The 14718-nt window shown below is 46.8% G+C and overlaps 1 protein-coding gene across 1 annotated transcript in view; it reads left to right on the top strand.

Annotated features, from left to right (window-relative positions):
• LOC146789960 (ectonucleotide pyrophosphatase/phosphodiesterase family member 7-like) overlaps window positions 1-14718 on the top strand; it is a 320802-nt gene that overhangs the window by 157416 nt on the left and 148668 nt on the right. Inside the window, exon 5 of the mRNA XM_085628277.1 lies at window positions 5217-5334. Within this exon, the coding sequence (XP_085484403.1) occupies window positions 5217-5334 (118 nt within the window). The remainder of the gene's footprint in view (window positions 1-5216; window positions 5335-14718) is intronic.

The following is a 14718-nucleotide window of genomic DNA, read 5'->3' as shown; positions in this document are numbered from 1 at the left end:
TTCAAACTGCAAAACTCGGATAATTGCGAGAGATGTCATGCCCCACATGCGGACTTCCTGCACTTGTCCTGGGGTTGCCCCGCAATTCAGACCTACTGGACCCAAGTGTTCTCCGCTGTCTCACAGATGGTGGACTTACTCCTTGAGCCCGACCCGGTGCAGGCCCTATTGGGGTATACCAAACACATTCCGCGGGCAAGCCGCAGGTTTGTCACGGCGGCGGTGTTGTTGGCGAAGCGGAGGATAGCGTGCCGTTGGGGGCGGGGGAGGGCTCCGAAATTTAAGGAATGGCTTAAAGACCTTGTCTACTGCCAAGAACAGATCCTGGCATACTCCGACCTGCTCCCGGCTCGATCCCGCCCCGCCGATATATGGGGCCCACTACAATGTTACCTACTGCAATACCCAGAGGCCCTGACCGGGGATGCCCCTCCACCGGCCCTTGATGGCGTTGCTTCTGCTGCTCATGATTCACAAACTACGCAAGGGATCGATTGAGCTGTTGCGGTGCTGTGGGGGCGGGAGTTCTTCCACGATTGCCAGGCTGGGATGATCGGGTTGCATATCTGTTACACGTGTCTTAAGGATTGCGGTCTTGCCCTGGGAGAGGTATACTGTATGGGGAAGGTCCGCTGAAGAACCCCTCAGGACTACACTGTTCGCTTTTCTTGGGTGTGGCTCTGTTGCCGGTTTTTCCTGCCCAGGGTCCCTGTGCTAAGACTCATGATAATGTCTATTTTGCTGTTCCCGCCCCCCCCGGACATGCATTGGATATACTGATGTAATGATTCAGACCTTGAAATGCCACCGAAGTTTGATTATGATAACTGTGTGATTGTATTGTTTTGATGCAAAATCCAATAAATAAAGTTTAAAAAAAAAAAAAAAAAAAAAAACCAGGGCACGACTGGGCGGGTGGCAGCGACATCTTTTTTTCTTATACTTTAGAGGTAGTCCGGGTTTGGGAGGGCGGTGGGAGTTTTGGGGTAGTTACACAATCTTATGCTATGTATCCTGTGCTTCACTGGCCATTATGCTGCTGTTGTATGCTATGTTTGAAACTACAATAAAGAAACTGAAACCATAAAACTTCTTTAAAAAAAATGTGAAAAACAGAGTCAGGGTCTGGGGGAAGAGAGGATCTGTGCAACAAGAGTTCAGCAAGAGAAAGCAGCAACGGGCGGGAGGTTGACAGGCAACCAACAGAAAATGCTGGCTGACGTCTGATTTTCCAGCAACAAACAATATTGCCAAATAATCACATATGGTATAAACAAATACACACCTCTAGTACTCAAACATGTGGTAAATAAAGAGAGACAAATGCAAAAACAACAATTGATGGACAGAATGCAGAACAATGTCATACATTCACCCCAGTACAGAGATCTGGGCCTAAATCCATCGTTTTTTTGCTCACCATGCCGTTCCAGTTTGAACCCAGCCATATGCAAATCAGTCTTGACCCTGTGCCTCATGGGAACAGTTCAGCCCGAACTGCCAAGCCAGGTCCTCCCTGGACTGGAAACAAGCATCCTAGGACCGGTTTCTGGCATTTCAGCCGTCTTCAGCCAGGCTTGCTTGATTTCCAGTGGCATGGAGAGCAAGGGACCCACGTCTGGGCATACCCTTCCCACTCGGGGTGACAAATGCAAAAACAACAATTGATGGACAGAATGCAGAACAATGTCATACATTCACCCCAGTACAGAGATCTGGGCCTAAATCCATCGTTTTTTTGCTCACCATGCCGTTCCAGTTTGAACCCAGCCATATGCAAATCAGTCTTGACCCTGTGCCTCATGGGAACAGTTCAGCCCGAACTGCCAAGCCAGGTCCTCCCTGGACTGGAAACAAGCATCCTAGGACCGGTTTCTGGCATTTCAGCCGTCTTCAGCCAGGCTTGCTTGATTTCCAGTGGCATGGAGAGCAAGGGACCCACGTCTGGGCAATAAAGAGAGACTACACATGTGGCAAGTAACAGCAGCACTCACTAGCACAAAACAGACCACAATAGGGGTTTAAAGCAGTGACGGAGGAGGAGGAGGGGTTGGTTTGTGGATGGGACAAGCACTGGAAGGTGTAAGGAGCAAGCTGAGATGGGAGGGAGGAGGTGGGGGAAATGGAAAGCAGCAACAAAGGGAAAAGCAGTGATGGGGAGGGCGTAATCTGTGTGGATAAGGCATGAGGGCAGCTGGGAGGAGACAGAAATGGTAAAAGCACCAGCACAGTGTAGAGTGCTGAAAAAGAAACAAAAAAGTAGCTCCTAAATGGTTGTAAAATTGGGAACAGTGGATGTTTACAAATCCATGCTCTGTGGTGAGGGTTAAGCAGCAGAAGAGGCATGACCATACATGCTAGGAACAAATTGTGATAAAGAATATGAGACAGACAATGGAGCAAGCAAATGGGAAGCCTGTGGGTAGGCTTAAGCCCACAAATTAAAGACATGCCTCTTCTTCTGTTTCTTCAAGACCTAAAAAAATATGTTGGGCACCATGCTATTCTGGCCTGTAGTCATAAACCCCCAATACACCAGGTGGGCAGCCACAAGATGCCTGCATTTACCCTTCTACTGGATGACTACTTTGCAATCAGGGGCCTGGCTCGTTTTGCGTCCGACATTACAGTTCTCACATGCCTCATATTTGTAGACTCTATGGGATCATTCATAAGACATAATGTACAGAAGGTGGTCTTGCCAAAATATCAGGTTTGATTAAAATTATTGGAGATTGGTAAGGAACAATCATTTACCTTAAATGATACCAGCCTCAAAGCACATTATAATGGACACCACCTTTTCAAGAGCTCTTCCATGGTCCTCTCCCTTGCTTTCATATGGTACATACCAAAACTGTGTAAGATCTAGTTCTGTGAGGCCAGACCTAACTGGGGCCAATTACAATGCCTTCAAAACTAATTCAAACACTAATCATATTCGATCAAGGAGTCAGCAGGGCTTATAGAAGGAGACACAACTAAGCCTTAACATTAGTAGTTTTGGTCAGGTGTGGTCTTCAGTAACATTCAAGTGCAATTCTGTTCCTAATGCTACTCAGAGGGATGTGGCTCTCCTCCATACCATTAATAATGTGTTTATCATTATGATCTGCTCCTTGCCTGACACCCTGCCCTCACTTCACAGAGTTTGGCACCATACAGTATTGCTGTTACACCCTTTCTCTCCCGGTCCGGATGTCTTGTGTCGCTTCCTGAACTGCACATGTAGATAATTTATAAAATATCACAGTGAAGGAGAAACATTTGCATCATCCCCTCTGAACTGGGGAGCTATCAATTAGTTGTGCCTTTGCAATATCACATTGGCAGTGGACCTTACCTGGGTTGCTGCAAGCAAAGTTCGCTTCATCCCTATTTCTGACAGCTTTTTTCTCTATAGAGCTCTATTAAAAGATGTTGTTAGCAGGTCTATAAATGTTAGTAGAAAGGAGCCCATTGTGTAGATTATGTATCATATGCTGGAAAAGACAATACTGCACGATCACCCACCTCCATCTCTAAACCTTTCTGAACCCATCTTACAGGTAAGTCAGGAACCAAAGTTCCTCCAGCCATTATTTGACACAGCCACAGCCTGGAACCTCCCAAGTGCTAATATGAGCTTAGTAATGTGGCACAATGTGGTGCACAATGAGTGTGTGAAAAACTTATAGAGGTTGACTGTTTTTTAGACCCAGGCGCCATCCTTGTACCATTCGCTGGTCTTCTTGCCTGTGTATGATCCGGCTTGAGACACTGAAAAAAGCTTTTAGAGCAGATGGTTGTACATATTGGTATTCCACAACGTGGAGATTGTGCAAATTTCCACAAAATATACTAGCAATTACTTAATTTACTTTCTTCTCGATGATGTTTCTCAGATGCTCCATCAAGACTCAAATCTAGTCCTGATGATGATCCAAGGATTTTCCCCCCAGGGTCAAAATCTCGACACGAAATAAGCGCATAAATAAGTTTCACCATATCATCATGTAAAGCCCCTTCCTGCAGTATCTGGTACATGGGGCAGATTCATCAAAATGTCATGCAACATAGCGCATTAAGACACCTAGCTGCACTGCATTGTGTGAGAGCGTGAGAACAGGATTGCACCATATTTAACAACATTTTATGGCATGTTCCTGCCCCCTTCTTGCGTTTGTGTTCTATGTGCTGCCTGCAGGATTGTTTTTGTGCAAACAGGGGCACCTTCCTGCACAAAAACAATCATCTGAGGGTTTATCGTCTTTTCAAGTTTTCTGCAGGATGCAGCTCACATGGCAAGAGGAGAAAACAGGGAGAAATACGCATATTTCTCCTTGTTACTCCTCCCCAGGGAAGATGTAGCATTTTAATGGAGTCCCAGATCTAACACTCATGGTAAATCTGGAAATGCACCAAAATCCGTGGGTGGATGAGTGGAAATAACCACACTTCCCCCATGGAACGCCTCCCTGGGCAGAGCAACACTAGGCAGCAACTTTTGCTGCCTTGCATAACTCAAGATTTACCAAGCCACGCAGGGCTACGCAAGGTGACCTTGCGTGGATTGGTAAATCACATTATCGGTTTTGCGTCACCCTGCATCCCCTTGCATGTGTCAAGGGTCATACAAAACTTTTGCTAAATATGCCCCTTGGTCTCTGTCATAAATTTCTTCATCAGTAATAAACAATGGAACTACTTCATTGGAGGGTCAACTTGTACCCAATCGATGTCTATAAAGAGGAAGACTAATCAAGGGGTGGAGCCAAACCCTATATCGCTCAACTACTTTTAAATTTGTTTTCTCAGTAAGGGCTCTGAAATATAGCTAAAGCTATCTCCAGCCATATTTAAAATAAATATTGCTGTGCTGATTCTTGGAGTTTTGTCAAATGTTTACATGCCATCTGTTCACATGATAGGCCTTTTGGGGGTTTGCCTCATCATTTTGCCACTATTGCCAAGCTAGTAACTGGCTTAGTTCACACTCAGCTCTCCCAGAGAACTGACTCTGCCATGCATAGAAATTTGTCAGATATATTTTGCTGGTTTTATGTATCTACTTGTGGTCATAGTATGATTTTAAATAGGTGTCATTAGAACCCTTCGAAAACAAATTAGAATCATGTGGCAGTCTAGAAAAATCTATTTGTGACAGATATCAGTATTCTGAAGATGATCACTTATTCTGATTGATTTCTAAAAAGTTTTTTTTTTCATCCCACCAGAAAAGGAAACAACATCAGCTGGCTTTGTAGCCGCCATAGTCGTGGCTTCAATATTAGGTGTTCTTGTATTAATTTTCATCATCTATGTGCCATACACAGCTGTTCAGCGTAAGAAGGGGTAAGTTTCATTCTATGAGTTTCAATATACAGAAATCTATGCAAGGAGAAGCAAATATTTGATTATAGGTTTTCTTTAAGCTTCAAAAAAGAAAATAATTGGTTGTGTGTAGGAGTGGTGTAAGAAGATAGGTTCGAGAAGGATATGGAGTTCATTTTAAATATCATGTGGCTCCTTGATAGTTGTACTAATAAAATACACAGGTCCTCACTATAGTACAAATCAACCCATGGGGAAACATTATCAAAAAAGCTAGATTTGGTGAAATGTTGTGCCACCCTCGCACTGCATAAAATGGGATTTCTATTGCAATCCAACACACTATAGTTTGAAAATGCTATATCAGGTTGCCTCTATACAGAGCAATCTGGATGTTTCACGACACAAGTAAGCTTTCCCCATTGTTGTGAAACTTATGCACTTTGAAAGACAATGAGTGCAAATCAAAATGAGGGTGACCACTTCGCCTCAGGTCATTTTGACACGCCCTACAATCCTGAACGTTTCCCTTGCAAATCATTGATTTCAAGTGTGTTACTCTAGTTAAGTTAATAGAAGGAAATCAAGACTACAAGACCGAGACTGCATTAGGCTATCACACAAAGGTTCAGGACTGCAAATGTTTTCTGTAATGACCTGGAGGGAGGTGGGCCTCTGAATCACAATACATTTTCGAAAGGCACTATTGCATGATGACGGTGTTAACTCGAGGCAGTGCTTGCTGCAAACAACTTTAACAACCGCAATATGAAAGGCGATTTGTGGAGGTGATACTTTGGAAAAATATTATTTGTACTTTTTTGCTGTGTTGTAATTTTTGTGGTGTTGATGTGTTACGTTGGGTTTTCTTCTGCTGTTGTGTTTTTTGTTCTGCATTTTTCCATTGTGTTGTACTGTGATTCTTGGGCTGCATCTGTGTTGACTATATTGCTGTTTTGTGCCTTTATGTTTTTATGTTGTTATTCGGCATTTATGTTACTGTGTTGTGTTTTGTTGTGCCCCATCGTCTAGGATAGTAAAATAGCACTGCTCCAGCTCTTCAACAGTTTAAGACACCAGTCAGCCCTAAACTGTGGCACAGATCAGGCCTTAATTTAATACCTCTAGTACTTTATGTGATACGTCCTCCTTCTCAACTGGGATTTCATCTTGTTGGACTCAAACCCTAGAACTGCATCACAGTAAGTGCTGAGTATAGTTACGAGACTGCCAAACGTTGTGTCTTGGGCACTTTATTGTCATATGTTTGCACTTCCAATTTTTGCATATATCACCTTACAGACTAACCTGAAAACTATACATATACATATCATCAAAACAGGTAATGGTAACATCTGTAATTTACAAAGTTTAGAAACAACAGAGTGTACTACGGAGGCACAAGTTATTATTTTTATAACCTCACCCATTCTCTAACACCTGCTGAATTTACAACACCCCTGTAGCAAATATGCCTTTTCTGCATGGTCACCCGAGCTTTTTGTCTTTTTCTGGACCCTGTTTTTGCTTGTATTAGCTGTGCTCTGTGGCAGGGCTATTCAGTGCCAGCATGCGTACCCCTGCTCTTGCCCTAAAATGTTATGGGTACAATTGGCTTTACTCAATTTTCCTATTTAATTTTCTTATAGGTCCATGGCAAACTGTGTCTAAAGTTCACCTACTTACACCCCCCACATATATGGTAAAATAAATCTCTTCCAGGATTACCAAGGTGCTCCTGCTAAGCTGCGGTTTAAATGCATTGCAGTGATTTTTGCACAATCCAGAACGGAATCTACTCCCATCTTACTGGAATTGTTCCCATGACTGCATTTAGCATTTATGGGCTAATGCTTGGTGCGGCCAATTGCGGTTGTGTAGCTGGAGTGGCCAGCACAGGGTTCAGTGTTAATGTTCTCATAACTAACAGAGTCAAGCATCTATATATTGTTACTAGATCTTTGTATAGTCTTCGCACCTCTGCTGCTTGTAAATTATCACTATTAGAATGCGGTGTGTAACCTGTTAAGTCAGTTCATGTTGCTCCCTCATTGCTGAGAGGACTGTGTCTAATGTTTGCTGTTGTGTGTGGTAGGGCACCATTAAACCAATTTGTATTGTCTTGGTATGTTAGTGATATTTGTATTTATTCATATGGTGTATAATTGTCTAGTACTTCACCCTGTTTAAGTTCGAAATAGCCGTGTGGTCTGCAGCCGGGAAGGTAACCCATGAATAGAGAACCTCTGTCCTAAATGCTTAGTGAGCCTCAACCCCGAAGACCACGTCTCTGCCCATAGCTGCAAGACCATGTTGTATTAACTTCTGAGTAACCACATGTCTGCAGTTCTCAGGGGTGTTAAGTGTTGCAGCATCTTCATCTGCAGACATTATTAAAAATGTATTAATGAAATACAGAGAGGGTAACACAATGGGAAATAGACCCTTTGATAAGTTCAAGCTTGAACAACCTACAACCAATTCATAGGAGTTACCTACTCAGCTGAGGAGGATAGTGCCTACCACCATGGATGCCTCCAGTTAGGAGGTAAGTAGGGTTCTCTGAGAAGGTAAGATAGAACTACTCGGGCAATCCATTAAATAAGAACCAATTCTACCAACGTTTGCGGTATCATGTCATGTAGTTCCCCACTTCTCAGTAGGAACTACACATTTGTCAGGCAACATAAACGTAGGGATGGTACCAGACAGATTCCATGCACTCCCACAGGATATGTTGTCCTAGAGACCAGCTGGCCCACAGTGCCACCATATGCACCCCTAAACCTAGGCAGGTAGAAAATGGTTTTGGCAACCACAGAACATGACAACCCTGAGCTCTCCCAGGATCGTGACCCCTTTCACTCAGTCACTTGTGCTCTCTTTCTCTCAGAGAAGGATACAGGGAATACACAGTGGGTGTTTTCAATATTTATTGAACCAACGTGATTCTTGAATAGACTATATGTGCCGCAATGATCAATAGACAGAGGCAGATGAAAGCGATTAGCAATATAAGGACAGTGAACAGAATGAAAAGTTCCACCATTTTGCTGGACAATGTATATACATATATATATATAGATATACATTGTCCAGCAAAATGGTGGAACTTTTCCTTTTGTTCACTGTCCTTATATTGCTAATCACTTTCATCTGCCTCTGTCTATTGATCATTGCGGCAATATATATATATATATATATATATATATATATATGTTACCTACTGCGGTCGCCAGTAGATAGTTATAGTTAGGACCTATTTTCCATAGGAAATCTGCAACATTCTATACCCAATAAGTCTGGTGCCGGTTGACGAATCTTTGCAAAATTTTCCAAACTTTTGGCCAGCTCTGGTCCACTCCTATCCTGAAAGTTTCGTGGTGATTCGTCAAGCGGGGGCTGAGAAAAAAGGGGGGTCCCAAAGCGCGTTTTCCCCATGCAATTTCCCATAGGACCTGTTGACGCAGCTACAGCCCGAACTGCTGAACGGAATTGCACCAAATTTGGCAAAGAAGTAGTCCTCAGTTCAGACTCGTGCCTTTTGCATAAATGGTGTAAATCTGTTCAGTAGTTCCTGAGAAAATTAGGGTAAAAAAGTTACTGATATCTATGGCCTCGGAGGATCCGCGCACCCTACGCGCACCGTAAGCGCACCCTCCCCGAACCAAGCGCGCACCCTCCCGATCACGCGCTGAATGCTAATTGTCTCTCTACATTCGAAATCAGGAACTTTTGGCAGCCATTTTGTGCCTCGGTAGAAGCGAGGCTGAAGAAGTAAGGGGAATAAGTGTGTAAAACATATAAAGGGGGCAGAGTGGAAATACTCTGACCCTCTAGAGCTGCTTAGGGGGTCCCAGATGGATTCCCTGGGGCCCCCTTTATTTTTTTAAACGGAAAAATGCACGCAGGGTGCGCGCATTGTACCGCGTTGGGTGCACGGTTCCTAACGTGTTGGGTGCGCGGATCCAAGGAAAAAAAAATTGAAATTGATTTTTAAACATCAAGCTTAAGTGTTCTGTTGTTGAGTGGCTCTAAAAAGAGCCGTTGTGTTCATTGAGAGTTTTTGGTTCTTATAAGTAAGTACCTAAACAGAGTCTAAAGTTGTTGAGGAATACTCTGTTTCCTTCATCAGTAAAGTGTACTCCATCTCTCCTATACATCTCTTGCATATGAAAGCGCATATTGTTATTGAAAATGGACCCCATTCTATAGTCTCGGAGAAAAGCAGAAACAGATTTATTCACATGTTTCCTAGCTTTCTCAATTTGTGGACAAAAATGATTGGACCAGTTCCATTTCTGCCTTTGGCATATGTTAGAAAGCACAAACGCAGTTTTGGGAAAAGTGAAATCAGTTCTGCAAAGGTGTCCTTCATAAGCATTTCCAGACCTACCCCAGTCAAAGTGCCTAGGTCATTGCCACCACAGTGCACTATTATGAGGTCAGGGTGTTGGATATGCATGAAGGATTTGACCAATGGCATAAATTGGTGCCACTTTAACCCTCTCTGTCCAATCCATTTAATGTCTACATTTGGCAAACCTAGGTCTTTGTGAATGCCTTTGTTTTCTGCATATGGTAACAGGCAGAAGGCAGATTGGGGGGAGGGTTCAAATTTATGTCATTTGGAAAGGGTTGAAATGTTTAACCAATAGAAATATGTGTTTGCTTTTGAATTTATGTGGGAAGGAATGTGATTTGATGTTTACATGTATATGTGTGGAAAATGAGACGGAAACTTTGCCATTCTTTGGTTTTGCTGACAGGTGCACAGTGCAGAGATTCTGTATAAGTGTTAGACCTGGCACCTTGGCGTGAGTTTCCCTTCCACTTTTTGATGGTGTGCCTCGATTGTTTTGCTGGTGTTGTCCGCTCAGGGCACTGCGCCACGGCTAATCCGTGCCGCAGTGCAAGTGCTCCCTAGGTAAAGTGTACCTGTAATTGATGTCCCTGATTGGTTTATTGGATTCACTGTCAGTCCCCAGTAAAGTGCACCAGGGGTGCCAGGGCTTGTGAGTGCCAATGCTGCTGGTGGGCTTGCAGCGCTGGTTGCGCCACCCACAGAAAGCGGCCTTGTAAAAATGTGTCTAGGGTCTGCCACCGCCGACCCTGTGCGCGGTCTGGGACCGTCGCGCGGACTGCGCAAGTGCCCCCACTTGCCAGTCCCTAAACCTTCCCTTACCTACATATTAGCCACCCCTCTGGTAGGCCCAAGGTCAGGGTGCATTGTAGGCATAAGGTAGGACATGCCCTGATGTGTGTGGCATTTCTTAGTAGTGAATTACAGCCATTTTCGTTCTTCACTATTGAAGGCTACCTGCTCTCCATAGGCCAGAATGGGCTGCTGGGATCACGCCAACGCTGTGACCCCAGTGGACTCAGAGAGCATGGTAGAGTGTCAAGTTTAGTATGCCTGAACTCAGAATAATAAAATACTTCTTGTAGTCAAGTTTATTTTAATATCCTGGGTTTGTAAATACTACTTTTAGAAAGTTAGTATTTACTGACCTGACCATCTCAGTCCGCCTCTGCTGTGTGTGTGTGTTCTGCCTGGCAACAGTAAGGAGCAGGGTGGGGGGGATCCCCCAGAGACAGGTTGGCTGCCAGGTGGTGGGTAGAGAGGTGACACCTGGATGGGTGGGAGGAGTACACCTTGACTCTTGAATAGCCCTGTGCTCTGCCACCACAAAGCTGGCGCCGCCCCCTGTGGGGCGGCTGATGTCTCTGCCCTGCTGCTGAAAGGAAAGAGCAGAGTCACCATAACCAAGTGCTCCAGAACTGGACTGAGCCAGGCCTAGGCCCCCTGGCGCTAAAGAACAAAAGAATCATGGTATAAAAGTAGGAGCCTGGCTCCTAAGAAATCAGAATCCTGTTTACCACAAATAACCTCTGCCCGACTAGAAGGAGAAGAAGACGCCGGAGGAGCTGGCCTGCTGCTTGCCTTGCTGAGAAAGGAGAGGAAGAGACTTACTGAAAAGACTTTGCTACTTTGTGCTTGAACATTCTCCAAGGGCTTGATCTGAGCTTGCCCCCTGAACTGAACCCCAGGACCAGTGGGTTCTCTGTGCTTCTTGCTCATCCTCCAATTCGAGCCGTGTGGGCATCCCGCTGGAAAAGAGACTGCGCCCCTCATCGCCCCTCCTAGGGCCGTGACACTCAGAAGCTCGCCTGCCTCCAACCCGTGAGAGCCCCGCTCCGTCCCGAGCCGCTCTCTGTTCCCGGGCCAGGCCGCCTGCATCCCTGTCACCGCCTGCTACTGGAGCGCGCTGACCGCGCTATCACCCCTCCCGCCGGAAGCCGTCCGACGACTGTGATCTACGCCGGGTCATCCAGCTGCACTGACCGTGCCCTGCGACCCCGCTTCGCTATCCCCGGACATCTCAGGCCGCGCCGCCCCCGCTGTGGAGACCCCTCCTGCACCGCCGTGCTAAAGGGTCGCGGGCCGCGCCTGCCTACTTGCCCACACCTGCTGATTGAGGACCCAAGAGCACTTCCCAAGCCGAGAGTCGCACCGACCTGTGCCGACTCTCCACATCACGAAAGAAGTTCCAGCATCGGGCTCGGGGCCCGCAACGCCTTATTTCCCCGCTCGCAGGAGTCGATCTCTGTGAGTACTGGAACCACAAGTAACATTTGCAAGAGACTACAAAGTATCCATTTGAAGCTACGAACAACGAACATTTGCCCGCTTTACAACCTGGTGGCATAGCGAAAACGTTATTGGTCTTGTGATAAGTCTGCTGAGATATATATACCTATTTTTACATAAAGAATCGTATTTTTATATATATTCAAGTCTGGTGTCCGTTTCTGGGGGGATTGATGTATTTACTGTGTATATGATTGTAAGTGCTTAACCAACAACGCCTGAGGAATCGCCTTGGCTGCTCACGCCACGCACCTAGAGGGTGAGCAAGGGTCATTCGCGAGGGGTTATCCTGCGCCCTGACGTGGAGGAGAGGGTTCCTGCTTGACACAAGGGCAACCTTGCGCCAACCAGAGATCCCCGACTCTAACATTGGTGGCAGCGGTTGGGATTTCGGATTTGCACTTGTAATTTGCATACAGTGAATTATTAATCACCAGATAGTGAGAGCAGACCAAATAACGCAGCCACAGGTTTTTAATTGTTGAACTTTGTTGAGACATCTGCCATTACTGCAACCATGCCTGGCTCACTCTCTGCTGGAAGAGCGCTCTCCGTGATTTCTGGAATAGATGAGGTGGATTGGGAGAGACTGGAAGGCTACACGATAGAGCAATTGAAAGGCTACAGTGTAAAATTCCGAGTTCCCCATGCTGGATTCAAGAGGAGAACCCAGTACGCCAAGGCGCTAAGAGCCTGGAGGGAGTCACGAGACCCACGGAATGCGGGGGACATCGTTCCACCCGACAACCTTGAGGAGCCCAGCAGAGTCCGGTCGCCAGAGGAGCTGGCAGACAGGGCAGCCGACAGGGCGCATGCAATGGAGATGGCAAAGTTGGCAGGACAAATGGAAATGGAAAAGCAGAAGTTGGCCCTGGAGGCACAACAATGCCAAATGGATCATGATATAAGATTGAAGGAGTTGGAGCTGAAGGCGAAAAGTTTGGACACCGCTCCTTCTGGTGGCAGCACTCCACTAGCGCAGGTAGAGTCCAAGGTGTACATCCCCAAAGATGTAGTAAAGGAGTATTTTAGAAAGGATGACATAGGGCAGTGGTTTAGAGCCTACGAGGTGGCCATGTCCTCACACCGGGTCCCTGAGAAAGACTGGGGAGCGGGGTTGTGGGGAAGGTTCCTTGCGGAAGGGCGGGACACACTGTTAGATTTGCCCTTAGAAGTCCAGACCTCATACCCCCATATGAAGGAAGCTTTAATGACCAGGTATGGGTTAACTCCTGAGCTATATAGACAGAGGTTCAGGGAGACCAAGAAGATCCCTGAGAGTACGTATGTGGAGTATGTGACCTTTTTCTGCAGAGCGCTGGATGGTTGGGTGAAGGGTAGCAAAGTGAATGATTATCAAGGGCTGCTTGATTTAATTGCATGGGAGCACTTGTCCAGTCAATGTTTTCCTGAGCTACGCCAGCACCTGATAGATAGCAAGCTGTCCAACCCGAGGAAGCTTGCTGAGGAGGCGGACCGCTGGCTCAGCACCAGGGTCCACAAGGGTCAAGTGGGAGACTCCGCCAAAGGTGGGCAGGGTCCCCAGCAGAAGAGTGGGGGGGACAAGGGTAAACAGAAGGGGTTCCAAAAAGGCCCCCAAAGTAATTCCCAAGGGAACCAGCAGAAGGGTTCTCAGCCTCCCCCAACCCCGCAGCAGAGCGGGGCCCCGACAGGTAGACCTGTTCCGAAGGGGCCCTTCAATTGTTATAGGTGTGGTGACCCGGGTCACATTGCCTCTGATCCTAAGTGTCGCCTGTTTGGTAAGACCGCACCCACTGGTGCTCCACCCCGGCAAGTAGCTAGTGTTAACTTTGGGGAGGAGGTAGCAGTCCAGGAGGGTGGGGGTCCCGGGCAGATGACCCTAGTCTCGCTAGGAGACAGTGAGATGGTCCCTGTAACCTACCTGCCCTCTAACACTAAGAAATATGGGCAGGTGGTGACCATCAATGGAAAGAAGGTTGAGGCTCTTAGAGATACGGGAGCCAGCGTGACCTCGGTGAGGCAACACCTGGTGTCTCAAGAGCAAATTGTACCCAATGCCTACTGTAGGGTTGTCAATGCTGACAACGTAGAGAGTCGTTGTCCAATGGCTCAAGTTCCCTTTGAGTGGGGGGAGGTCTCTGGTACTCTACAAGTCGCTGTGAGAACTGACATGCCTGTAGACTGTCTGCTAGGGAACGACCTGGAGAGTTCCCCTTGGGAAAAGGTGGAGAAGACCACGCATCTGAGGATGGTGGGTCTACCCGACTGGGCGTGTGTGACCACCCGGTCCATGGCAGCCAGTAGGGGTGTTGAGAGGGTCCTGGAGCCTGAGGGAGAGGTCCAGGAACCGGCCTTAGGGAGAAGGCGCAGGAGGCGCGGGAAACCGGCCCCCGAAGTTCCCACGGCCCAGGAGGAAGTAGACCCTGAGGGGGATGCTCTGGAGCCTACCAGGGAACAGATTGCCGAACTGGGAGATCTGCCTGAGCTGACCCATTGGCAGCAAGAAGGAGGTCCCTCCAGGGAGGAATTCTGCAGGGAGCAGAAAGAATGCCCTTCTCTCGTAGGTATGCGGCAGCAGGCTGCAGACCAGGCCAATGGTGTTCAGGCCAAAACACACTACGTGTACTGGGAGAGTGACCTCCTGTATTCCGAGCCTAAGGCTGCTGAACCTGGGTCAGCCCGTGTGCTGGTGGTACCCCAGAAGTTCAGAACCTTCCTACTGGGGCTGGCTCACGATGTGCCTTTAGCAGGACATTTGGGGATGGACAAGA

Source organism: Triturus cristatus, chromosome 10, assembly GCF_964204655.1.
Source record: "Triturus cristatus chromosome 10, aTriCri1.1, whole genome shotgun sequence".
Classification (NCBI taxonomy): domain Eukaryota; kingdom Metazoa; phylum Chordata; class Amphibia; order Caudata; family Salamandridae; genus Triturus; species Triturus cristatus.
Note: the sequence above shows the minus strand (reverse complement) of the source record. Positions and strands in the feature narration are given on the sequence as shown.